General features: G+C 44.6%; 1 protein-coding gene across 1 annotated transcript in view; it reads left to right on the forward strand.

The window, feature by feature from the left end:
* Positions 1-5,401: 5,401 nt before the first annotated feature.
* Positions 5,402-27,962, forward strand: part of LOC106577471 (uncharacterized) — a gene marked incomplete at its 3' end in the record, with an annotated part of 369,416 nt that continues 346,855 nt past the window's right edge. Inside the window, exons 1-4 of the mRNA XM_082964554.1 lie at positions 5,402-5,578; positions 9,154-9,334; positions 17,084-17,260; positions 17,340-17,513. Of these exons, the coding sequence (XP_082820680.1) occupies positions 5,402-5,578; positions 9,154-9,334; positions 17,084-17,260; positions 17,340-17,513 (709 nt within the window). The remainder of the gene's footprint in view (positions 5,579-9,153; positions 9,335-17,083; positions 17,261-17,339; positions 17,514-27,962) is intronic.

Raw genomic sequence — 27,962 nt, forward strand, 5'->3', positions numbered from 1 at the left:
TTTAAGAGCAGTTGGGGGCCACGGAAGGAGAGTTGTATGGCACTGAAGCGCGTCTGGAGGGTAGTTAACACAGTGTCCAAAGAAGGGCCAGATATATACAGAATGGTGTCGTCTGAGTAGAGGTGGATCCGAAAATCACCAGCAGCGAGAGCGACATCATTGATGTATACAGAGAAAAGAGTCGGCCCGAGAATTTAACCCTGTGGCACCCCCATAGAGACTGCCAGAGGTCCGGAAAACAGGCCCTCCGATTTTACACACCGAACTCTGTCTGAGAAGTAGTTGGTGAACCAGGCGAGGCAGTCAATTGAGAAATCAAGGCTGTTGAGTCTGCCGATAAGAATGTGGTGATTGACAGAGTCGAAAGCCTTGGCCAGGTCGATGAATACAGCTGCACAGTATTGTCTCTTATCGATCGCGATTATGATATAGTTTCTGGACCTTGAGTGTGGCTGAGGTGCACCCGTGACCAGCTCGGAAACCAGATTGCATAATGGAGAAGGTACGGTGGGATTCGAAATGGTCGGTGATCTGTTTGTTATCTTGACCTTCGAAGACCTTAGAAATGCAGGGTAGGATAGATATAGGTCTGTAGCAGTTTGGGTCTAGATTGTCTCCCCCTTTGAAGAGGCGGATGACCGCGGCAGCTTTCCAATCTTTGGGGATCTCAGACGACACAAAAGAGAGGTTGAACAGGCTAGTAATAGGGGTTGCAACAATTTTGTGGGTTCATTTTAGAAAGAGAGGGTCCATGAAAAAAGGTTTACAGCATAGGAACACACAGGTCAAGAGATCTGCATCTAGCTTATCTAGGGTGTTATCATTTGTCCAACAGTTGCAAACAAGAGTTTCTATTGGACAAATTCAGGTATGTTTATCCCCATTTCGTTCCGTTTGCTTCTGTTTAAGAAACGTTTTTCAACAGAATCGGCAGAATGAATACACTCCTGATCACGCGTAAATACAGTTCACTTTCATAGCAGCCACGTTTTATTCCTATGCGCTCTCCTCCTCTCACCTTTTCCCTTCGCTTATGGACTTCAATGCACAACACATCAGCTGTATGTGACCAGTCGAAAAAACCTTTCCAGTCAAACGATATCATAACCGCTACACACAGCCTACATCATTGTCATCATATTAGCTAAAGTAATGTCATATTCAACATAAAGTTGTCATAATTTCTGCTTGCAGTCCAAACACTTAAAAGACACACCCTGTCCACTCAGCCCTCAAATTAAGTGGACACTTCTGATGCCGTATCATGATGTGTGATGAGTGTACACTTACAGGGCGAGGGGGCGAAGGAGGCAGGAATGATTTTTAAATGGACCACCATTGGCCGGAAATTCGTCACTCGTTCATCCCGCGATGATTGTGTTTTCAGCCACCGGTAACTTGTGGGTGCTTTATATGCGCTACAGTCAATTATGATTACATGTCTACTTATATTAACTATATAATTATTAATATACGCCTACTGTATGATAGCTAGCAAATTAATTAGCTGACTAACGTTAGCCTGCCTAGCAGGAACTTCTGAAGAAGGAAAATGTTTTATTTCTACAATTTCCAAAAGATAACCAAACAAAAACGTGTTTGTGCCGTCATGTGCGTTAGTAGCACAATTCCTAACTTATTTACATTCGTTTTTACTTCCACTTGTATGTTGACTTCTCCATTGATGTTATTTTTACGTTTTGGCACTTTTCTTAGAGGATGTACAATCGTCACAAATTGAATTATGGGGAGTTTCAGGCCCCGGAGTGAACATAATTATACACTCGCAAAGCCGACTAAAAACGAGGGCTAAGGTCCTTACGTGCAAACTTCCCTTGCTTGGCTAATCATTTGGACCACCCTCCAAGATGGCGACGGGGATTCCCCCAAGGGCATAAGGCAAGGGTAAGTGGATGAGGGTGTGTCTTTTAAGTGTTTGGACCGCAGCCACTGTGTAAGTCTATGGAAGGGGTTGAGAACCATGAGCCTCCTAGGTTTTGTATTGAATCAATGTACCCAGAGGAGGACGGAAGCTAGCTTGTCCAGAAGCCACTTCTGCGTTGTCTTGGCTGTGTGCTTAGGGACATTGTCCTGTTGGAAGGTGATCCTTCACCCCAGTCTGAGGTCCTGAGCACTCTGGAGCAGGTTTTCATCAAGGTTCTCTCTGTACTTTGCTCTGTTCATCTTTCCCTTCATGCTGACTAGTCTCCCAGTCCCTGCCGCTGAAAACATCCCCACAGCATGATGCTGCCACCACCATGCTTCACCGTAGGGATGGTGCCAGGTTTCCTCCAGATTTGACGCTTGGCATTCAGGCCAAATAGTTCAATCTTGGTTTCATCAGACCAAAGAATCTTGATTCTCATGGTCTGAGTCCATTAGGTTCCTTTTGGCAAACTCCAAGTGGGCTGTCATGTGCCTTTTACTGAGGAGTGGCTTCGTTTGGCCACTCTACCATAAAGGCCTGATTGGTGGAGTGCTGCAGAGATGGTTGTCCTTCTGGAAGGTTCTCCCATCTCCACAGAGGAACTTCTTAGGAGCTCTATCAGAGTGACCACCAGTTTGGTGGTTCCAAACTTCTTCCATTTAAGAATGATGGAGGTCACTGTGATCTTGGGGACCTTCAGTGCTGCGTACATTTTTTGGTCCCTTCCCCAGATCTGTGCCTCGACATGATCTTGCACTGTTAACTGGGGGGCCTTATATAGACAGGTTTGTGCCTTTCCAAATCATGTCCAATCAGTAGAATTTCCCACAGGTGGACTCCAATCAAGTTGTGGAAACATTTCAAGGATGATCATTGGAAACAGGATGCACCTGAGCTACATTTTGAGTCTCATAGCAAAGGGTTTGAATACTTATGTAAATAAGGTATTTCTGTTTTACATTTTTTCAAAAATTTCAAAAATGTCTAAATACCTGTTTTTGCGTTATCTATATGGGGCAGGGTGTGTATAGATTGATGAGGATGTTTTATTTATTTCATCCATTTAGAATAGTCTTTGTCTATATGGGGCAGGGTGTGTATAGATTGATGAGGATGTTTTATTAATTTAATCCATTTAGAATAGTCTTTGTCTATATGGGGCAGGGTGTGTATAGATTGATGAGGATGTTTTATTTATTTAATCCATTTAGAATAATCTTTGTCTATATGGGGCAGGGTGTGTATAGATTGATGAGGATGTTTTATTTATTTCATCCAATTAGAATAGTCTTTGTCTATATGGGGTAGGGTGTGTATAGATTGATGAGGACGTTTTATTTATTTCATCCATTTAGAATAAAGCTGTAACTTAACAAAATGTCAAAAAAGTCAGGGAGTCTGAATACTTTCCAAATGCACTGTATAATTGTGTGTGTGTGTGTGTGTGTGTGTGTGTGTGTGTGTGTGTGTGTGTGTGTGTGTGTGTGTGTGTGTGTGTGTGTGTGTGTGTGTGTGTGTGTGTGTGTAGGGATGACACCACTGATTGCCTGGCTGATGGTGTTTCTCTGTGATCTGACAGCAGGTAATTCTGCACCCTATACACCAATCTGTGTGCTGTGGCATAGCTCCGGTCCTGTATCTCTGGTCCAGTAGCTCTGGTCCCGTAGCTCTGGTCCGTAGCTCCGGTCCCATAGCTCCGGTCCCGTAGCTCCGGTCCAGTAGCTCTGGTCCTGTAGCTCTGGTCCTGTAGCTCTGGTCCCGCAGCTCTGGTCCCGTAGCTTTGGTCTCGTAGCGCCGGTCCCGTAGCTCTGGTCCCGCAGCTCCGGTTCTGTAGCTCTGGTCCCACAGCTCCGGTCCCGTAGCTCAGGTCCCGCAGCTCCGGTCCCGTAGCTCTGGTCCCGTATGTAGCATTTTCCCAGCCTCTCCCACTCCCATAACACCTTCACTATAACACCTTCACTATCCATAACACCTTCACTATCCATAACACCTTCACTATCCATAACACCTTTACCATCCATAACACCTTCACTATCCATAACACCTTTACTATCCATAACACCTTCACTATAACACCTTTACTATCCATAACACCTTCACTATAACACCTTTACTATCCATAACACCTTCACTATAACACCTTTACTATCCATAACACCTTCACTATCCATAACACCTTCACTATCCTAAACACATTCATTATCCATAACACCTTAAATATCCATAACTCCTTAAATATCCATAACACCTTCACTATCCATGACATCTTCACTATCCATAACACCTTCACTATCCATAACACCTTAAATATCCATAACACCTTAAATATCCATAACACCTTCACTATCCATGACATCTTCACTATCCATTACACCTTCACTATCCATAACACCTTAAATATCCATAACACCTTCACTATCCATGACATCTTCACTATCCATAACACCTTCACTATCCATAACGCCTTCACTATCCATAACGCCTTCACTATCCATAACACCTTAAATATCCATAACAACTTCACTATAATACCTTCACTATCATAACACCTTAAATATCCATAACACCTTCACTATCCATAACACCTTCACTATAATACCTTCACTATAATACCTTTACTATCCATAACACCTTTACTATCCATAACACCTTCACTATAATATCTTCACTATCCATAACACCTTCACTATCCATAACACCTTTACTATCCATAACACCTTAAATATCCATAACACCTTTATCAAAAACAATGTTAAAAAAACTCTGTCTGAACACACAGATAAAGACAGCAGGAGGCTTGTGGATCTGGTTTGGGTTAGCTCTGATTCTATGTGTGTGTGTGTGTGTGTGTGTCTGTGTGTGTGTGTGTGTGTGTGTGTGTAGGGCTGGAGCGTGCTGAGGTGATGTGTCGTCGGTCCTGTGAGGAGCTGAATGATCTGTTATCAGAGCTGCATGGCCTCCACATCGTTACCACTAGTCTGCTGCGTGACCTTCAGAGAGCTGTAAGACACACAGACACATACAGACAGGGTTGCCATGGTTACTTCCTAAATGTAATCCATTACAGTTACTGGTTACCTGTCCAGACTTGTAATCAGTAATGTAACTATTGGTTTACCCAAACTCAGTAATCTGATTACATTCTGTTACTTTTAGATTAATTTCCCCTTAAGAGGCATTAGAAGAACGTATGTTACCAACTGAACCACATCTATTGCAGGATAAATCAATGTTAAAGCTTACATAGCTGGCCATTTATGGATGTTACATTTTACTTAATGGGTTGGTTATGTAGGCTTCTTCTAACCCATCGCTTTCTACTACATATAATAATATGATACAATTATATCTTTACATTAAAAACCAAAGGCCATCAGAATTCTAGTCATTCCAATAAATGTTATACCCCTTGATCTTCAAGAATAGGACTTAGAAATCTGGAAGTATAGATTAGCCAAATAGTTTTACCTGAGCATGACCCACCTGAGCATGACCCACCTGAGCATGACCCACCTGAGCATGACCCACCTGAGCATGACCCACCTGAGCATGAGCATGACCCACCTGAGCATGAGCATGACCCACCTGAGCATGACCCACCTGAGCATGACCCACCTGAGCACAGCCAGCCCTACTCTGTTGTTATTGATTGTGTTGTCATTGAGAACTGATTGGGCTCATTGATTCCAGGTGATTAATAAATGCCTCACTGATGGAATGGCTTGATGTGATTTGAGCACTACTGAAAGTGCTGTTTACATGTGATAAATGACTGCAATATGCTGCGTTTGCTATCGGCCTGTTGTTGACCTTTCTGCTGGTGACACTCTGATATCTTGATAATATCCAGCTGTTTAAAGGGAAAATCCACAGATGAAACAATAACAAAACGGTCGCCCTGCCTCTGTTTTGGTAAAAAGCTGAGGGATGGGCCTGGAGAAATGTAACCACTCTCAGACTAATAGACAGAGCTGTGGATACAAGGACTGACCCTCCATGATATCAACATTATTGTTTTAACCATGTTTTGAGGTTGTACAGTGTTTGTTTACATTTCCAATGTTTACAAACGCTGGAGAAAAAAAGCTTATATTTTGGGTTCTCATGGAGTGTGACACACACACACACACACACACACACACACACACACACACACACACACACACACACACACACACACACACACAGAGCGTCAGTGCTAACCGTAACCAGATCCACAAGCCTCCTGCCGTCTTCATCTGTGTGTGTGTTCAGACAGAGGAGAATGAGGCATTGCGTGAAGCTCTCTCTGAGTTGGGCAGCAATTTGGACAGAGAGGGAGGAGGAAGAGGAGGAGGAGGAAGAGGAGTAGATGATGAAGAGGAGAAAGTGTGTGTGCAGGACGGACATGTGTATCAGTGGGAAGAGGACTGGGTTTCAGACAGCTGCACATCCTGTACCTGCCAGGTAAACACACACACACACACACACACACACACACACACACACACACACACACACACACACACACACACACACACACACACACACACACACACACACACACACACACACACACACACACATACACACACACACACACACACACACACACACACACAAACTCGAGTCAAGATATCTCTAGGCCCTTTTGCTTTACTACTATGTGTGTGTGTGTTTTGTGTGTGTTGTGTGTGTGTGTGTATGTGTGTGTGTGTGTCTGTCTGTGTGGGTTGTGTGTGTGTTTGTGTATGTGTGTATGTATGTGTATGTCTATGTGTGTGTGTGTGTGTGTGTGTGTGTGTGTGTGTGTGTGTGTGTGTGTGTGTGTGTGTGTGTGTGTGTGTGTGTGCGTGCGTGCGTGCGTGTGTGTAGGAGGGGAAGGCAGTGTGTCGGCAGGTCACCTGTCCTCCAGTAATATGTTCCAGTCCTTCCTTCACTGAAGGGGAATGCTGCCCTGTGTGTCTGGGTGAGAAAACACATTCACTTCGTCTACTCTATTTCTCATCATTATTTCACAAGTCATATTTGTCACGTATAAATCAAATCAAATGAAATTTTATTCATCACATGCCCTGAATACAACAGGTGTAGACCTTGCAGTGAAATGCTGAATACAACAGGTGTAGTAGACCTTGCAGTGAAATGCTGAATACAACAGGTGTAGTAGACCTTGCAGTGAAATGCTGAATACAACAGGTGTAGTAGACCTTACAGTGAAATTCTGAATACAACAGGTGTAGTAGACCTTACAGTGAAATGCTGAATACTACAGGTGTAGTAGACCTCACAGTGAAATGCTGAATACAACAGGTGTAGTAGACCTCACAGTGAAATGCTGAATACAACAGGTGTAGTAGACCTCACAGTGAAATGCTGAATACAACAGGTGTAGTAGACCTCATAGTGAAATGCTGAATACAACAGGTGTGGTAGACCTTACAGTGAAATGCTGAATACAACAGGTGTAGTAGACCTCACAGTGAAATGCTGAATACAACAGGTGTAGTAGACCTTACAGTGAAATGCTGAATACAACAGGTGTAGTAGACCTTACAGTGAAATGCTGAATACAACAGGTGTAGACTTTACAGTGAAATGCTGAATACAACAGGTGTAGACCTTACAGTGAAATTCTTACTTACAAGCCCTTAACGGACAATGCAGTTTAAAAAATATGAATAAGAAATAAAAGTAACAAATAGTTAAAGAGCAGCAGTAAAATAACAATGTGGAGGCTATATACAGGGGGTACCGGTACAGAGTCAATGTGGAGACTATATACAGGGGGTACCGGTACAGAGTCAATGCGGAGGCTATATACAGGGGGTACCGGTACAGAGTCAATGTGGAGGCTATATACAGAGGGTACCGGTACAGAGTCAATGTGGAGGCTATATACAGGGGGTACCGGTACAGAGTCAATGTGGAGGCTATATACAGGGGGTACCAGTACAGAGTCAATGTGGAGGCTATATACAGAGGGTACCGGTACAGAGTCAATGTGGAGGCTATATACAGGGGGTACCGGTACAGAGTCAATGTGGAGGCTATATACAGGGGATACCAGTACAGAGTCAATGTGGAGGCTATATACAGGGGGTACCGGTACAGAGTCAATGTGGAGACTATATACAGGGGGTACCGGTACAGAGTCAATGTGGAGGCTATATACAGGGGGTCCCGGTACAGAGTCAATGTGCAGGGGCACTGGTTAGTCGAGGTAATATGTACATGTAGGTAGAGTTAAAGTGACTGTGCATAGATAATAACAGAGAGTAGCAGCGGTGTAAAAGAGGGGAGGGGGGGCAATGCAAATAATCTGGGAAGCCATTTGATTAGATGTTCAGGAGTCTTATGGCTTGGGGGTAGAAGCTGTTTAGAAGCCTCTTGGACCTAGACTTGGCACTCCCGTGCGTTAGCAGAGACAACAGTCTATGACTAGGGTGGCTGGAGTCTTTGACAATTTTTAGGGCCTTCCTCTGACACCGCCTGGTGTAGAGGTCCTGGATGGCAGGCAGTTTAGCCCCAGTGATGTACTGGGCCATACGCACTACCCTCTGTAGTGCCTTGCGGTCAGAGGCCGAGCAGTTGCCATACCAGGCAGTGAGGGAACCAGTCAGGATGCTCTCGATGGTGCAGCTGTAGAACCTTTTGAAGATCTGAGGACCCATGCCAAATTTTTTGTCTCCTGAGGGGGAATAGGTTTTGTCGTGCCGTCTTCACGACTGTCTTGGTGTGTTTGGACCATTCTAGTTTGTTGTTGATGTGGACACCAAGGAACTTGAAGCGCTCAACCTGCTCCACTACAGCCCCGTCGATGAGAATGGGGGCGTGCTGGGTCCTCCTTTTCCTGTAGTTCACAATCATCTCCTTTGTCTTGATCACGTTGAGGGAGAGGTTTATATCCTGGCACCAGCCAGGTCTCTGACCTCCTCTCTATAGGCCGTCTCATCGTTGTCGGTGATGTGTCATCAGCAAACTTAATGATGGTGTTGGAGTCGTGCCATATGTATACATATGTGTGTGTATGCATATGTGTGTATGTGTGTGTGTGTGCGTGTGTGTGTGTGTGTATTTGTGTGTGTGTGTGTTTGTGTGTGTGTTGTGTGTATTTGTTTGAGTGTTTGTGTGCGTGCTGGTGTGTGTGTGTGTGTGTGTGTGTGTGTGTGTGTGTGTGTGTGTGTGTGTGTGTGTGTGTGTGTGTGTGTGTGTGTGTGTGTGTGTGTGTGTGTGTGTGTGTGTGTGTGTGTATAGGGTTGGGAAGTGAAGATAGATGGTCCCCATGGTCGGAGTGGACGGAATGTTCGGTCACCTGTGGGAGTGGCTTCCAGCGGAGAGGGCGATCTTGTGATGATGTCTTCACGTCCTGTTCTGACTCCTCCCTCCAAACCCGCAGGTGCACCCTGGGAAGTTGTGAAAGCCGAGGTGAGATCACCAATAACTCCTGTAATACAACTATATCCTGTAATACAACTATATCCTGTAATACAACTAGCTCCTGTAATACAACTAGCTCCTGTAATACAACTAGCTCCTGTAATGCAACTAGCTCCTGTAATACAACTATCTCCTGTAATACAACTAGCACCTGTATTACAACTATATCCTGTAATACAACTAGCGCCTGTAATACAACTAGCTCCTGTAATACAACTATCTCCTGTAATACAACTAGCTCCTGTAATACAACTAGCTCCTGTAATACAACTATCTTCTGTAATACAACTAGCTCCTGTAATACAACTAGCTCCTGTAATACAACTATATCCTGTAATACATCTGGCTCCTGTAATACAACTAGCTCCTGTAATACAACTATATCCTGTAATACAACTATATCCTGTAATACAACTGGCTCCTGTAATACAACTAGCTCCTGTAATACAACTAGCTCCTGTAACACAAGTAGCTCCTGTAATACAGCTAGATCCTGTAATACAACTAGCTCCTGTATTACAACTATATCCTGTAATACAACTAGCTCCTGTAATACAACTATCTCCTGTAATACAACTAGCTCCTGTAATACAACTGGCTCCTGTAATACAACTGGCTTCTGTAGTACAACTATATCCTGTAATACAACTATAACCTGTAATACAACTAGCTCCTGTAATACAACTATATCCTGTAATACAACTGGCTCCTGTAATACAACTATATACTGTAATACAACTATCTCCTGTAATACAACTATATCCTGTAATTCATCTGGCTCCTGTAATACAACTAGCTCCTGTAATACAACTGGCTCCTGTAATACAACTGGCTCCTGTAATACAACTATATCCTGTAATACAACTAGCTCCTGTAATACAACTAGCTCCTGTAATACAACTGGCTCCTGTAATACAACTATATCCTGTAATACAACAAGCTCCTGTAATACAACTGGCTCCTGTAATACAACTATCTTCTGTAATACAACTAGCTCCTGTAATACAACTAGCTCCTGTAATACAACTATATCCTGTAATATATCTAGCTCCTGTAATACAACTAGCTCCTGTAATACAACTAGCTACTGTAATACAACTAGCTCCTGTAATATAAGTTTATCCTGTAATACAACTATATCCTGTAATACAACTAGCTCCTGTAATACAACTAGCTCCTGTAATACAACTAGCTCCTGTAATACAACTATAGCCTGTAATACAACTATATCCTGTAATACAACTATATCCTGTAATACAACTAGCTCCTGTAATCCACATAGCTCCTGTAATACAACTATATCCTGTAATACAACTATCTCCTCTAATACAACTATATCCTGTAATACAACTAGCTCTTGTAATACAACTGGCTCCTGTAATACAACTAGCTCCTGTATTACAACTAGCTCCTGTATTACAACTAGCTCCTGTAATACAACTAGCTCCTGTAATACAACTAGCTCCTGTATAACAACTAGCTCCTGTAATACAACTAGCTCCTGTAATACAACTGGCTCCTGTAATACAACTCTATCCTGTAATACAACTAGCTCCTGTAATACAACTAGCTCCTGTAATACAACTGGCTCCTGTAATACATCTGGCTCCTGTAATACAACTGGCTCCTGTAATACATCTGGCTCCTGTAATACAACTGGCTCCTGTAATACAACTATGTCCTGTAATACAACTATCTTCTGTAATACAACTATCTCCTGTAATACAACTAGCTCCTGTAATATAACTAGCTCCTGTAATACAGCTAGCTCCTGTAATACAACTATATCCTGTAATACAACTATATCCTGTAATACAACTAGCTCCTGTAATACAACTATATCCTGTAATACAACTAGCTCCTGTAATACAACTAGCTCCTGTAATACAACTGGCTCCAGTATTACAACTAGCTCCTGTAATACAACTATCTCCTGTAATTCATCTAGCTCCTGTATTACAACTATATCCTGTAATACAACTAGCTCCTGTAAAACAACTATCTCGTGTAATCCATCTAACTCCTGTAATCCATCTAGCTCCTGTAATCCAACTAGCTCCTATAATCCATCTAGCTCCTGTAATCCATCTAACTCCTGTAATCCAACTAGCTCCTGTAATCCATCTAGCTCCTGTAATCCATCTAGCTCCTGTAATCCATCTAGCTCCTGTAATCCATCTAGCTCCTGTAATCTATCTGGCTCCTGTAATAGACATTACGGCTAGCTACGTTGTTGTATTTATTGAAGATACTCTTTGAAGATGTCTGTTTCAGACATGTTAGGAAGGTTGGGACTCTGCTGACGTTTGGCTGAAGCTCATTCCACCGTTGTGGTGTCAGAACAGAGAAGATCTGTGTTTGGGCTGGGGGGAGCTGACCCTCATATGGGTGGGAGGGCCAACAGACCAGAGGGTTAGCTAACCTAACCCTAACCCAGAGACCAGAGGGTTAGGGTTAGCTAACCTAACCCTAACCCTAACCCAGAGACCAGAGGGTTAGCTAACCTAACCCTAACCCAGAGACCAGAGGGTTAGGGTTAGCTAACCTAACCCAGAGACCAGAGACCAGAGGGTTAGCTAACCTAACCCTAACCCAGAGACCAGAGGGTTAGGGTTAGCTAACCTAACCCTAACCCAGAGACCAGAGTGTTAGCTAACCTAACCCTAACCCAGAGACCAGAGGGTTAGCTAACCTAACCCAGAGACCAGAGACCAGAAAGTTAGCTAACCTAACCCTAACCCAGAGACCAGAGGGTTAGGGTTAGCTAACCTAACCCTAACCCTAACCCAGAGACCAGAGGGTTAGGGTTAGCTAACCTAACCCTAACCTAACCCAGAGACCAGAGACCAGAGGGTTAGGGTTAGCTACCCTAACCTTAACCCAGAGACCAGAGACCAGAGGGTTAGGGTTAGCTAACAACTATATCCTGTAATACAACTAGCTCCTGTAATACAACTATCTCCTGTAATACAACTAGCTCCTGTAATACAACTGGCTCCTGTAATACAACTGGCTTCTGTAGTACAACTATATCCTGTAATACAACTATAACCTGTAATACAACTAGCTCCTGTAATACAACTATATCCTGTAATACAACTGGCTCCTGTAATACAACTATATACTGTAATACAACTATCTCCTGTAATACAACTATATCCTGTAATTCATCTGGCTCCTGTAATACAACTAGCTCCTGTAATACAACTGGCTCCTGTAATACAACTGGCTCCTGTAATACAACTATATCCTGTAATACAACTAGCTCCTGTAATACAACTAGCTCCTGTAATACAACTGGCTCCTGTAATACAACTATATCCTGTAATACAACAAGCTCCTGTAATACAACTGGCTCCTGTAATACAACTATCTTCTGTAATACAACTAGCTCCTGTAATACAACTAGCTCCTGTAATACAACTATATCCTGTAATATATCTAGCTCCTGTAATACAACTAGCTCCTGTAATACAACTAGCTACTGTAATACAACTAGCTCCTGTAATATAAGTTTATCCTGTAATACAACTATATCCTGTAATACAACTAGCTCCTGTAATACAACTAGCTCCTGTAATACAACTAGCTCCTGTAATACAACTATAGCCTGTAATACAACTATATCCTGTAATACAACTATATCCTGTATTACAACTAGCTCCTGTAATACAACTAGCTCCTGTAATACAACTAGCTCCTGTATAACAACTAGCTCCTGTAATACAACTAGCTCCTGTAATACAACTGGCTCCTGTAATACAACTCTATCCTGTAATACAACTAGCTCCTGTAATACAACTAGCTCCTGTAATACAACTGGCTCCTGTAATACATCTGGCTCCTGTAATACAACTGGCTCCTGTAATACATCTGGCTCCTGTAATACAACTGGCTCCTGTAATACAACTATGTCCTGTAATACAACTATCTTCTGTAATACAACTATCTCCTGTAATACAAATTGCTCCTGTAATATAACTAGCTCCTGTAATACAGCTAGCTCCTGTAATACAACTATATCCTGTAATACAACTATATCCTGTAATACAACTAGCTCCTGTAATACAACTATATCCTGTAATACAACTAGCTCCTGTAATACAACTAGCTCCTGTAATACAACTGGCTCCAGTATTACAACTAGCTCCTGTAATACAACTATCTCCTGTAATTCATCTAGCTCCTGTATTACAACTATATCCTGTAATACAACTAGCTCCTGTAAAACAACTATCTCGTGTAATCCATCTAACTCCTGTAATCCATCTAGCTCCTGTAATCCAACTAGCTCCTATAATCCATCTAGCTCCTGTAATCCATCTAACTCCTGTAATCCGACTAGCTCCTGTAATCCATCTAGCTCCTGTAATCCATCTAGCTCCTGTAATCCATCTAGCTCCTGTAATCCATCTAGCTCCTGTAATCTATCTGGCTCCTGTAATAGACATTACGGCTAGCTACGTTGTTGTATTTATTGAAGATACTCTTTGAAGATGTCTGTTTCAGACATGTTAGGAAGGTTGGGACTCTGCTGACGTTTGGCTGAAGCTCATTCCACCGTTGTGGTGTCAGAACAGAGAAGATCTGTGTCTGGGCTGGGGGGAGCTGACCCTCATATGGGTGGGAGGGCCAACAGACCAGAGGGTTAGCTAACCTAACCCTAACCCAGAGACCAGAGGGTTAGGGTTAGCTAACCTAACCCTAACCCTAACCCAGAGAACAGAGGGTTAGCTAACCTAACCCTAACCCTAACCCAGAGACCAGAGGGTTAGCTAACCTAACCCTAACCCAGAAACCAGAGGGTTAGGGTTAGCTAACCTAACCCAGAGACCAGAGACAGAGGGTTAGCTAACCTAACCCTAACCCAGAGACCAGAGGGTTAGGGTTAGCTAACCTAACCCTAACCCAGAGACCAGAGTGTTAGCTAACCTAACCCTAACCCAGAGACCAGAGGGTTAGCTAACCTAACCCAGAGACCAGAGACCAGAAAGTTAGCTAACCTAACCCTAACCCAGAGACCAGAGGGTTAGGGTTAGCTAACCTAACCCTAACCCAGAGACCAGAGGGTTAGGGTTAGCTAACCTAACCCTAACCTAACCCAGAGACCAGAGACCAGAGGGTTAGGGTTAGCTACCCTAACCTTAACCCAGAGACCAGAGACCAGAGGGTTAGGGTTAGCTAACAACTATATCCTGTAATACAACTAGCTCCTGTAATACAACTATCTCCTGTAATACAACTAGCTCCTGTAATACAACTGGCTCCTGTAATACAACTGGCTTCTGTAGTACAACTATATCCTGTAATACAACTATAACCTGTAATACAACTAGCTCCTGTAATACAACTATATCCTGTAATACAACTGGCTCCTGTAATACAACTATATACTGTAATACAACTATCTCCTGTAATACAACTATATCCTGTAATTCATCTGGCTCCTGTAATACAACTAGCTCCTGTAATACAACTGGCTCCTGTAATACAACTGGCTCCTGTAATACAACTATATCCTGTAATACAACTAGCTCCTGTAATACAACTAGCTCCTGTAATACAACTGGCTCCTGTAATACAACTATATCCTGTAATACAACAAGCTCCTGTAATACAACTGGCTCCTGTAATACAACTATCTTCTGTAATACAACTAGCTCCTGTAATACAACTAGCTCCTGTAATACAACTATATCCTGTAATACAACTAGCTCCTGTAATACAACTAGCTCCTGTAATACAACTAGCTCCTGTAATACAACTATAGCCTGTAATACAACTATATCCTGTAATACAACTATATCCTGTATTACAACTAGCTCCTGTAATACAACTAGCTCCTGTAATACAACTAGCTCCTGTATAACAACTAGCTCCTGTAATACAACTAGCTCCTGTAATACAACTGGCTCCTGTAATACAACTCTATCCTGTAATACAACTAGCTCCTGTAATACAACTAGCTCCTGTAATACAACTGGCTCCTGTAATACATCTGGCTCCTGTAATACAACTGGCTCCTGTAATACATCTGGCTCCTGTAATACAACTGGCTCCTGTAATACAACTATGTCCTGTAATACAACTATCTTCTGTAATACAACTATCTCCTGTAATACAACTAGCTCCTGTAATATAACTAGCTCCTGTAATACAGCTAGCTCCTGTAATACAACTATATCCTGTAATACAACTATATCCTGTAATACAACTAGCTCCTGTAATACAACTATATCCTGTAATACATCTAGCTCCTGTAATACAACTAGCTCCTGTAATACAACTAGCTCCTGTAATACAACTGGCTCCAGTATTACAACTAGCTCCTGTAATACAACTATCTCCTGTAATTCATCTAGCTCCTGTATTACAACTATATCCTGTAATACAACTAGCTCCTGTAAAACAACTATCTTGTGTAATCCATCTAACTCCTGTAATCCATCTAGCTCCTGTAATCCAACTAGCTCCTATAATCCATCTAGCTCCTGTAATCCATCTAACTCCTGTAATCCAACTAGCTCCTGTAATCCAACTAGCTCCTGTAATCCATCTAGCTCCTGTAATCCATCTAGCTCCTGTAATCCATCTAGCTCCTGTAATCTATCTGGCTCCTGTAATAGACATTACGGCTAGCTACGTTGTTGTATTTATTGAAGATACTCTTTGAAGATGTCTGTTTCAGACATGTTAGGAAGGTTGGGACTCTGCTGACGTTTGGCTGAAGCTCATTCCACCGTTGTGGTGTCAGAACAGAGAAGATCTGTGTCTGGGCTGGGGGGAGCTGACCCTCATATGGGTGGGAGGGCCAACAGACCAGAGGGTTAGCTAACCTAACCCTAACCCAGAGACCAGAGGGTTAGGGTTAGCTAACCTAACCCTTAGGGTTAGCTAACCTAACCCTAACCCTAACCCAGAGAACAGAGGGTTAGCTAACCTAACCCTAACCCTAACCCAGAGACCAGAGGGTTAGCTAACCTAACCCTAACCCAGAGACCAGAGGGTTAGGGTTAGCTAACCTAACCCAGAGACCAGAGACCAGAGGGTTAGCTAACCTAACCCTAACCCAGAGACCAGAGGGTTAGGGTTAGCTAACCTAACCCTAACCCAGAGACCAGAGTGTTAGCTAACCTAACCCTAACCCAGAGACCAGAGGGTTAGCTAACCTAACCCAGAGACCAGAGACCAGAAAGTTAGCTAACCTAACCCTAACCCAGAGACCAGAGGGTTAGGGTTAGCTAACCTAACCCTAACCCTAACCCAGAGACCAGAGGGTTAGGGTTAGCTAACCTAACCCTAACCTAACCCAGAGACCAGAGACCAGAGGGTTAGGGTTAGCTACCCTAACCTTAACCCAGAGACCAGAGACCAGAGGGTTAGGGTTAGCTAACCTAACCCTAACCCTAACCCAGAGACCAGAGGGTTAGCTAACCTAACCCTAACCCTAACCCAGAGACCAGAGGGTTAGGGTTAGCTAACCTAACCCTAACCTTAACCCAGAGGGTTAGCTAACCTAACCCTAACCCAGAGACCAGAGACCAGAGGTGGCAGAATGGAACGCTCAGGTTTGGGTGTTGTGTTTGAGCAATCATTTCCCTTTTATAAAAATGTGTGTGTGTGTGTGTGTGTGTGTGTGTGTGTGTGTGTGTGTGTGTGTGTGTGTGTGTGTGTGTGTGTGTGTGTGTGTGTGTGTGTGTGTGTGGTGTGTGTGTGTGTGTGTGTGTGTGTGTTTAGTGCATGGGAACGGCGGCTGGGGCCTTTGGTCTCCGTGGTCTGCATGTTCTGTGTCGTGTGGTTCAGGTCTCGTCGTGCGTGTTCGACTCTGCATCTTCCCCATCTGTCACCGCGGGGGCAGCGGCTGCCGTGGCAACACCACAGAGACACGTCCCTGTGACGCTACACCCTGTCCAGGTGAGAACACAAACAAACAAACCACATGACTGCTATTGTTGATGTTGGATCGACTGACACACTGTCTGTGTGATTGTAGTTGTTGGGGGCTGGGGACCGTGGTCTTCCTGGTTACCATGCAGTGTGTCGTGTGGCAGTGGGCTGATGATTCGTCAGCGAGAGTGTTGTAACCCCGCCCCCCGGCATGGAGGCAGGAAGTGTGTGGGAGAGACGGCCGACTACGCAGCCTGCGATACACAGCCCTGTACAATAGGTAGCATACATAGACACACAGCTCTAACCCCACAACACAGCCTGGTTTATTTATAGTAGTCTGGGGATTCATATAGCACTACAAACAGGTTGGCTTCTTCTAAAGCATTTCAGATTTTGTCATCCGTTTGCTTTACACCAGCTGACTAATGAGCCCACCAGGGTCTGTCCTTCTACCCAAACCATCACTGACCTTGTTTTGGTGTCTGATAGATCGAGGATGTGGGGTTGTAAACTATGGGTTCAGTGATCATTACATCGTTTTCTGTAGTAGGAAGGTTCAGAAAACTATGGAGAACTATAGTGCAGATGTTTTGGTTACTTCATTGAGATAATTGTACTGGTCTCCTGTATTGAAATGCAATGAGGTGATAATGCCTGAGACCATCTGTAGAGGCTGTAGACAAGCTGGCACTAGATGGATGTTGTTGAATTAAGCAAAAAACTGAACCACAGATTAACGATTACATTTTAAAAGCAATGAAGTGAAGAAATAAATTCTATCTGGAGATCCAGGGCAGATTATGTTTTTTATAAGCTATCATTTACATTTACATTTAAGTCATTTAGCATTTATCCAGAGCGACTTACAAATTGGTGCATTCACCTTATGATATCCAGTGGAACAACCACTTTACAATAGTGCATCTAAATCTTTTAGGGGGGGGGGGGGGGGGGGTTAGAAGGATTACTTTATCCTATCCTAGGTATTCCTTAAAGAGGTGGGGTTTCAGGTGTCTCCGGAAGGTGGTGATTGACTCCGCTGTCCTGGCGTCGTGAGGGAGCTTGTGCCACCATAGGGGTGCCAGAGCAGCGAACAGTTTTGAATGGGCTGAGCGGGAACTGTGCTTCCTCAGAGGTAGGGGGGCCAGCAGGCCAGAGGTGGATGAGCGCAGTGCCCTCGTTTGGGTGTAGGGACTGATCAGAGCCTGAAGGTACGGAGGTGCCGTTCCCCTCACGGCTCCGTAGGCAAGCACCATGGTCTTGTAGCGGATGCGAGCTTCGACTGGAAGCCAGTGGAGAGAGCGGAGGAGCGGGGTGACGTGAGAGAACTTGGGAAGGTTGAACACCAGACGGGCTGCGGCGTTCTGGATGAGTTGTAGGGGTTTAATGGCACAGGCAGGGAGCCCAGCCAACAGCGAGTTGCAGTAATCCAGACGGGAGATGACAAGTGCCTGGATTAGGACCTGCGCCGCTTCCTGTGTGAGGCAGTGTCGTACTCTGCGAATGTTGTAGAGCATGAACCTACAGGATCGGGTCACCGCCTTGATGTTAGTGGAGAACAACAGGGTGTTGTCTAGGGTCACGCCAAGGTTCTTAGCACTCTGGGAGGAGGACACAATGGAGTTGTCAACCGTGATGGCGAGATCATGGAACGGGCAGTCCTTCCCCGGGAGGAAAAGCAGCTCCGTCTTGCCGAGGTTCAGCTTGAGGTGGTGATCCTTCATCCACACTGATATGTCTGCCAGACATGCAGAGATGTGATTAGCCACCTGGTTATCAGAAGGGGGAAAGGAGAAGATTAATTGAGTGTCATCTGCATAGCAATGATAGGAGAGACCATGTGAGGATATGACAGAGCCAAGTGACTTGGTGTATAGCAAGAATAGGAGAGGGCCTAGAACAGAGCCCTGGGGGACAACAGTGGTGAGAGCACGTGGTGTGGAGACAGATTCTAGCCACGCCACCTGGTAGGAGCGACCTGTCAGGTAGGACGCAATCCAAGCGTGGGCCGCGCCGGAGATGCCCAACTCGGAGAGGGTGGAGAGGAGGATCTGATGGTTCACAGTATCAAAGGCAGCAGATAGGTCTAGAAGGATGAGAGCAGAGGAGAGAGAGTTAGCTTTAGCAGTGCGGAGAGCCTCCGTGACACAAAGAAGAGCAGTCTCAGTTGAATGACCAGTCTTGAAACCTGACTGATTTGGATCAAGAAGATCATTCTGAGAGAGATAGCAAGAGAGCTGGCCAAGGACGGCACGTTCAAGAGTTTTGGAGAGAAAAGAAAGAAGGGATACTGGTCTGTAGTTGTTGACATCGGAGGGATCGAGTGTAGGTTTTTTCAGAAGGGGTGCAACTCTCGCTCTCTTGAAGACGGAAGGGATGTAGCCAGCGGTCAAGGATGAGTTGATGAGCGAGGTGAGGTAAGGGAGAAGGTCTCCGGAAATGGTCTGGAGAAGAGAGGAGGGGATAGGGTCAAGCAGGCAGGTTGTTGGGCGGCCGGCCGTCACAAGACGCGAGATTTCATCTGGAGAGAGAGGGGAGAAAGAGGTCAAAGCACAGGGTAGGGCAGTGTGAGCAGGACCAGCGGTGTCGTTTGACTTAACAAATGAGGATCGGATGTCGTCGACCTTCTTTTCAAAATGGTTGACGAAGTCATCCGCATAGAGGGAGGAGGGGGGGAGGGGGAGGAAGATTCAGGAGGGAGGAGAAGGTGGCAAAGAGCTTCCTAGGGTTAGAGGCAGATGCTTGGAATTTAGAGTGGTAGAAAGTGGCTTTAGCAGCAGAAACAGAAGAGGAAAATGTAGAGAGGAGGGAGTGAAAGGATGCCAGGTCCGCAGGGAGGCGAGTTTTCCTCCATTTCCGCTCGGCTGCCCGGAGCCCTGTTCTGTGAGCTCGCAATGAGTCGTCGAGCCACGGAGCAGGAGGGGAGGACCGAGCCGGCCTGGAGGATAGGGGACATAGAGAGTCAAAGAATGCAGAAAGGGAGGAGAGGAGGGTTGAGGAGGCAGAATCAGGAGATAGGTTGGAGAAGGTTTGAGCAGAGGGAAGAGATGATAGGATGGAAGAGGAGAGAGTAGCGGGAGAGAGAGAGCGAAGGTTGCGACGGCGCAATACCATCCGAGTAGGGGCAGAGTGAGAAGTGTTGGAGGAGAGCGAGAGGGAAAAGGATACAAGGTAGTGGTCGGCGACTTGGAGGGGAGTTGCAATGAGATTAGTGGAAGAACAGCATCTAGTAAAGATGAGGTCAAGCGTATTGCCTGCCTTGTGAGTAGGGGGGGAAGGTGAGAGGGTGAGGTCAAAAGAGGAGAGGAATGGAAAGAAGGAGGCAGAGAGGAATGAGTCAAAGGTAGACGTGGGGAGGTTAAAGTCACCCAGAACTGTGAGAGGTGAGCCATCCTCAGGAAAGGAACTTATCAAGGCGTCAAGCTCATTGATGAACTCTCCAAGGGAACCTGGAGGGCGATAAATGATAAGGATGTTAAGCTTGAAAGGGCTGGTAACTGTGACAGCATGGAATTCAAAGGAGGCGATAGACAGATGGGTCAGGGGAGAAAGAGAGAATGTCCACTTGGGAGAGATGAGGATTCCAGTGCCACCACCCCGCTGGCCAGATGCTCTCGGGGTATGCGAGAACACGTGGGCAGACGAGGAGAGAGCAGGAGGAGTAGCAGTGTTATCTGTGGTAATCCATGTTTCCGTCAGCGCCAAGAAGTCGAGGGACTGGAGGGTAGCATAGGCTGAGATGAACTCTGCCTTGTTGGCCGCAGACCGGCAGTTCCAGAGGCTGCCGGAGACCTGGAACTCCACATGGGTCGTGCGTGCTGGGACCACCAGGTTAGAGTGGCAGAGGCCACGCTGTGTGAAGCGTTTGTATGGCCTGTGCAGAGGGGAGAGAACAGGGATAGACAGACACATAGTTGACAAGATACAGAAGAGGCTACGCTAATGCAAAGGAGATTGGAATGACAAGTGGACTACACGTCTCGAATGTTCAGAAAGTTAAGCTTACGTTGCAAAAATCTTATTGACTAAAAAGACTAAAATGATACAGTACTGCTGGCTGGTGAAGTAGGCTAGCTAGCAGTGGCTGCGTTGTTGACTTTGTTTGAAAGTGTAGCTGGCTAGGTAACCTCGATAGTTTCAGTACTACACCTTTATCATGATACAAAGGCAACTATGTAGCTAGCTAACATAACACTAATCAAGACGTTCCTTTGTAATGTATTTAGTTTCTACAATGCTGCTCGTCAGTAATAGTTGGCTAGGTTTGGAAGATGGCGACGCGGGGGACGAAAATAGCTGGCTAGCTTACCTCGATAATTACTCTAAACTACACAATTATCAAACTATGACAAAGACAACTATGTAGCTAGCTAACACTACCCTAGTCAAATCGTTCTGTTGTAATGTATTAGTTTCTACAGTGCTGCTAGTCGGTAAAGGTTGGCTAGCTAGCAGTGGGTTTGATGTTGACTAGGTGTGTTGACTAAATCTGGAGAAAGGCGTCGCGTCGGACGAAAATAGCTGGCTAGCTAACCTCGATGATTACTCTAAACTACACAATTATCTTAGATACAAAGACAGCAAAGACAACTATGTAGCTAGCTAACACTACACTAATCAAATCGTTCCGTTGTAATGTATTAGTTTCTACAGTGCTGCTAGTCGGTAGAAGTTGGCTAGCTAGCAGTGTTGACAAAGTTTGGAGAACGGCGTCGCGGAGGACGAAAATAGCTGGCTAGCTAACCTCGATAATTACTCTAAACGACACAATTATCTTTGATACAAAGACAGCTATGTAGCTAGCTAAAAATTGCTCAGATCAAACAAATCAAACCGTTGTAATGTAATGAAATGTAATATTACCTGCGGAGCGAAGTGCAGCACAACTACTCGCTCCAAACCCGGACATGGAGTTACATGTAATATTAGGGTTAGCTATAAGAAATGAAGGAATGATGTTAACAGGATGAAAAGAGAGGGCCAAGAATGAGGTTAACAGGATGATAGAGAGGGCCAAAAATGAGGTTAATACGATGATAGAGAGGGCCAAGAATGAGGTTAACAGGATGAAAAGAGAGGGCCAAGAATGAGGTTAACAGGATGATAGAGAAGGCCAAGAATGAGGTTAACAGGATGGTAGAGAGGGCCAAGAATGAGGTTAACAGAATGATAGAGAGGGCCAAGAATGAGGTTAACAGGATGAAAAGAGAGGGCCAAGAATGAGGTTAACAGGATGAAAAGAGAGGGCCAAGAATGAGGTTAACAGGATGAAAAGAGAGGGCCAAGAATGAGGTTAACAGGATGAAAAGAGAGGGCCAAGAATGAGGTTAATAGGATGATAGAGAGGGCCAAGAATGAGGTTAATACGATGATAGAGAGGGCCAAGAATGAGGTTAACAGGATGATAGAGAGGGCCAAGAATGAGGTTAATACGATGATAGAGAGGGCCAAGAATGAGGTTAACAGGGTGAAAAGAGAGGGCCAAGAATGAGGTTAACAGGATGACAGAGAAGGCCAAGAATGAGGTTAACAGCATGAAAAGAAAGGGCCAAGAATGAGGTTAACAGGATGAAAAGAGAGGGCCAAGAATGAGGTTAACAGGATGACAGAGAGGGCCAAGAATGAGGTTAACAGGATGATAGAGAGGGCCAAGAATGAGGTTAACAGGATGATAGAGAGGGCCAAGAATGAGGTTAACAGGATGAAAAGAGAGGGCCAAGAATGAGGTTAATACGATGATAGAGAGGGCCAAGAATGAGGTTAATAGGATGATAGAGAGGGCCAAGAATGAGGTTAATACGATGATAGAGAGGGCCAAGAATGAGGTTAACAGGATGATAGATAGGGCCAAGAATGAGGTTAACAGGATGATAGAGAGGGCCAAGAATGAGGTTAACAGGATGAAAAGAGAGGGCCAAGAATGAGGTTAATATGATGATAGAGAGGGCCAAGAATGAGGTTAACAGGATGATAAGAGAGGGCCAAGAATGAGGTTAACAGGATGATAGAGAGGGCAAAGAATGAGGTTAACAGGATGATAGAGAGGGCCAAGAATGAGGTTAACAGGATGAAAAGAGAGGGCCAAGAATGAGGTTAACAGGATGATAGAGAGGGCCAAGAATGAGGTTAATACGATGATAGGGAGGGCCAAGAATGAGGTTAACAGGATGAAAAGAGAAGGCCAAGAATGCGGTTAAGAGGATGAAAAGAGAGGGCCAAGAATGAGGGTAACAGGATGATAAAGAGGGCCAAGAATGCGGTTAACAGGATGAAAAGAGAGGGCCAAGAATGAGGTTAACAGGATGATAGAGAGGGCCAAGAATGAGGTTAAGAGGATGATAGAGAGGGTCAAGAAGGAGGTTAATATGATGAAAAGAGAGGGCCAAGAATGAGGTTAACAGGATGATAGAGAGGGCCAAGAATGAGGTTAACAGGATGAAAAGACAGGGCCAAGAATGAGGTTAACAGGATGATAGAGAGGGCCAAGAATGAGGTTAACAGGATGATAAGAGAGGGCCAAGAATGCGGTTAAGAGGATGAAAAGAGAGAGCCAAGAATGAGGTTAACAGGATGATAAAGAGGGCCAAGAATGCGGTTAACAGGATGAAAAGTGAGGGCCAAGAATGAGGTTAACAGGATGATAGAGAGGGCCAAGAATGAGGTTAAGAGGATGATAGAGAGGGCCAAGAATGAGGTTAACAGGATGAAAAGAGAGGGCCAAGAATGAGGTTAACAGGATGAAAAGAGAGGGCCAAGAATGAGGTTAACAGGATGATAGAGAGGGCCAAGAATGAGGTTAATAGGATGATAGAGTGGGCCAAGAATGAGGTTAATACGATGATAGAGAGGGCCAAGAATGAGGTTAACAGGATGATAGAGAGGGCCAAGAATGAGGTTAATACGATGATAGAGAGGGCCAAGAATGAGGTTAACAGGGTGAAAAGAGAGGGCCAAGAATGAGGTTAACAGGATGACAGAGAAGGCCAAGAATGAGTTTAACAGGATGGTAGAGAGGGCCAAGAATGAGGTTAACAGAATGATAGAGAGGGCCAAGAATGAGGTTAACAGGATGAAAAGAGAGGGCCAAGAATGAGGTTAACAGGATGAAAAGAGAGGGCCAAGAATGAGGTTAACAGGATGAAAAGAGAGGGCCAAGAATGAGGTTAACAGGATGATAGAGAGGGCCAAGAATGAGGTTAATAGGATGATAGAGAGGGCCAAGAATGAGGTTAATACGATGATAGAGAGGGCCAAGAATGAGGTTAACAGGATGATAGAGAGGGCCAAGAATGAGGTTAATACGATGATAGAGAGGGCCAAGAATGAGGTTAACAGGGTGAAAAGAGAGGGCCAAGAATGAGGTTAACAGGATGACAGAGAAGGCCAAGAATGAGGTTAACAGCATGAAAAGAAAGGGCCAAGAATGAGGTTAACAGGATGAAAAGAGAGGGCCAAGAATGAGGTTAACAGGATGACAGAGAGGGCCAAGAATGAGGTTAACAGGATGATAGAGAGGGCCAAGAATGAGGTTAACAGGATGATAGAGAGGGCCAAGAATGCGGTTAACAGGATGAAAAGAGAGGGCCAAGAATGAGGTTAATACGATGATAGAGAGGGCCAAGAATGAGGTTAACAGGATGACAGAAAGGGCCAAGAATGAGGTTAACAGGATGATAGAGAGGGCCAAGAATGAGGTTAACAGGATGAAAAGAGAGGGCCAAGAATGAGGTTAATATGATGATAGAGAGGGCCAAGAATGAGGTTAACAGGATGATAAGAGAGGGCCAAGAATGAGGTTAACAGGGTGATAGAGAGGGCCAAGAATGAGGTTAACAGGATGATAGAGAGGGCCAAGAATGAGGTTAACAGGATGAAAAGAGAGGGCCAAGAATGAGGTTAACAGGATGATAGAGAGGGCCAAGAATGAGGTTAATACGATGATAGGGAGGGCCAAGAATGAGGTTAACAGGATGAAAAGAGATGGCCAAGAATGCGGTTAAGAGGATGAAAAGAGAGGGCCAAGAATGAGGGTAACAGGATGATAAAGAGGGCCAAGAATGCGGTTAACAGGATGAAAAGAGAGGGCCAAGAATGAGGTTAACAGGATGATAGAGAGGGCCAAGAATGAGGTTAAGAGGATGATAGAGAGGGTCAAGAAGGAGGTTAATATGATGAAAAGAGAGGGCCAAGAATGAGGTTAACAGGATGATAGAGAGGGCCAAGAATGAGGTTAACAGGATGAAAAGACAGGGCCAAGAATGAGGTTAACAGGATGATAGAGAGGGCCAAGAATGAGGTTAACAGGATGATAAGAGAGGGCCAAGAATGCGGTTAAGAGGATGAAAAGAGAGGGCCAAGAATGAGGTTAACAGGATGATAGAGAGGGCCAAGAATGAGGTTAAGAGGATGATAGAGAGGGTCAAGAAGGAGGTTAATATGATGAAAAGAGAGGGCCAAGAATGAGGTTAACAGGATGATAGAGAGGGCCAAGAATGAGGTTAACAGGATGAAAAGACAGGGCCAAGAATGAGGTTAACAGGATGATAGAGAGGGCCAAGAATGAGGTTAACAGGATGATTGAGAGGGCCAAGAATGAGGTTAACAGGATGAAAAGAGAGGGCCAAGAATGAGTTTAACAGGATGACAGAGAGGGCCAAGAATGCGGTTAACAGGATGAAAAGAGAGGGCCAAGAATGAGGTTAACAGGATGACAGAGAGGGCCAAGAATGAGGTTAGCAGGATGATAGAGAGGGCCAAGAATGAGGTTAACAGGATGAAAAGAGAGGGCCGAAAATGAGGTTAACAGGATGACAGAGAGGGCCAAGAATGAGGTTAACAGGATGAAAAGTCAGGGCCAAGAATGAGGTTAACAGGATGATAGAGAGGGCCAAGAATGAGGTTAACAGGATGATAGAGAGGGCCAAGAATGAGGTTAACAGGATGAAAAGAGAGGGCCAAGAATGAGGTTAACAGGATGACAGAGAGGGCCAAGAATGCGGTTAACAGGATGAAAAGAGATGGCCAAGAATGACGTTAACAGGATGACAGAGAGGGCCAAGAATGAGGTTAGTAGGATGATAGAGAGGGCCAAGAATGAGGTTAACAGGATGAAAAGAGAGGGCCGAAAATGAGGTTAACAGGATGACAGAGAGGGCCAAGAATGAGGTTAACAGGATGACAGAGAGGGCCAAGAATGAGGTTAACAGGATGAAAAGAGAGGGCCAAGAATGAGGTTAACAGGATGACAGAGAGGGCCAAGAATGAGGTTAACAGGATGATAGAGAGGGCCAAGAATGAGGATAACAGGATGATAGAGAGGGCCAAGAAGGAGGTTAACAGGATGAAAAGAGAGGGCCAAGAATAAGGTTAACAGGATGAAAAGAGAGGGCCAAGAATGAGGTTAACAGGATGATAGAGAGGGCCAAGAATGAGGTTAATACGATGATAGGGAGGGCCAAGAATGAGGTTAACAGGATGAAAAGAGATGGCCAAGAATGCGGTTAAGAGGATGAAAAGAGAGGGCCAAGAATGAGGGTAACAGGATGATAAAGAGGGCCAAGAATGCGGTTAACAGGATGAAAAGAGAGGGCCAAGAATGAGGTTAACAGTATGATAGAGAGGGCCAAGAATGAGGTTAAGAGGATGATAGAGAGGGTCAAGAAGGAGGTTAATATGATGAAAAGAGAGGGCCAAGAATGAGGTTAACAGGATGATAGAGAGGGCCAAGAATGAGGTTAACAGGATGAAAAGACAGGGCCAAGAATGAGGTTAACAGGATGATAGAGAGGGCCAAGAATGAGGTTAACAGGATGATAAGAGAGGGCCAAGAATGCGGTTAAGAGGATGAAAAGAGAGGGCCAAGAATGAGGTTAACAGGATGATAGAGAGGGCCAAGAATGAGGTTAAGAGGATGATAGAGAGGGTCAAGAAGGAGGTTAATATGATGAAAAGAGAGGGCCAAGAATGAGGTTAACAGGATGATAGAGAGGGCCAAGAATGAGGTTAACAGGATGAAAAGACAGGGCCAAGAATGAGGTTAACAGGATGATAGAGAGGGCCAAGAATGAGGTTAACAGGATGATTGAGAGGGCCAAGAATGAGGTTAACAGGATGAAAAGAGAGGGCCAAGAATGAGTTTAACAGGATGACAGAGAGGGCCAAGAATGCGGTTAACAGGATGAAAAGAGAGGGCCAAGAATGAGGTTAACAGGATGACAGAGAGGGCCAAGAATGAGGTTAGCAGGATGATAGAGAGGGCCAAGAATGAGGTTAACAGGATGAAAAGAGAGGGCCGAAAATGAGGTTAACAGGATGACAGAGAGGGCCAAGAATGAGGTTAACAGGATGAAAAGTCAGGGCCAAGAATGAGGTTAACAGGATGATAGAGAGGGCCAAGAAAGAGGTTAACAGGATGAAAAGACAGGGCCAAGAATGAGGTTAACAGGATGATAGAGAGGGCCAAGAATGAGGTTAACAGGATGATAAGAGAGGGCCAAGAATGCGGTCAAGAGGATGAAAAGAGAGGGCCAAGAATGAGGTTAACAGGATGATAAAGAGGGCCAAGAATGAGGTTAACAGGATGAAAAGAGAGGGCCAAGAATGAGGTTAACAGGATGATAGAGAGGGCCAAGAATGAGGTTAAGAGGATGATAGAGAGGGTCAAGAAGGAGGTTAATATGATGAAAAGAGAGGGCCAAGAATGAGGTTAACAGGATGATAGAGAGGG

Source organism: Salmo salar, chromosome 18 (assembly GCF_965601325.2).
Source record: "Salmo salar chromosome 18, fSalSal1, whole genome shotgun sequence".
Classification (NCBI taxonomy): Eukaryota; Metazoa; Chordata; class Actinopteri; order Salmoniformes; family Salmonidae; genus Salmo; species Salmo salar.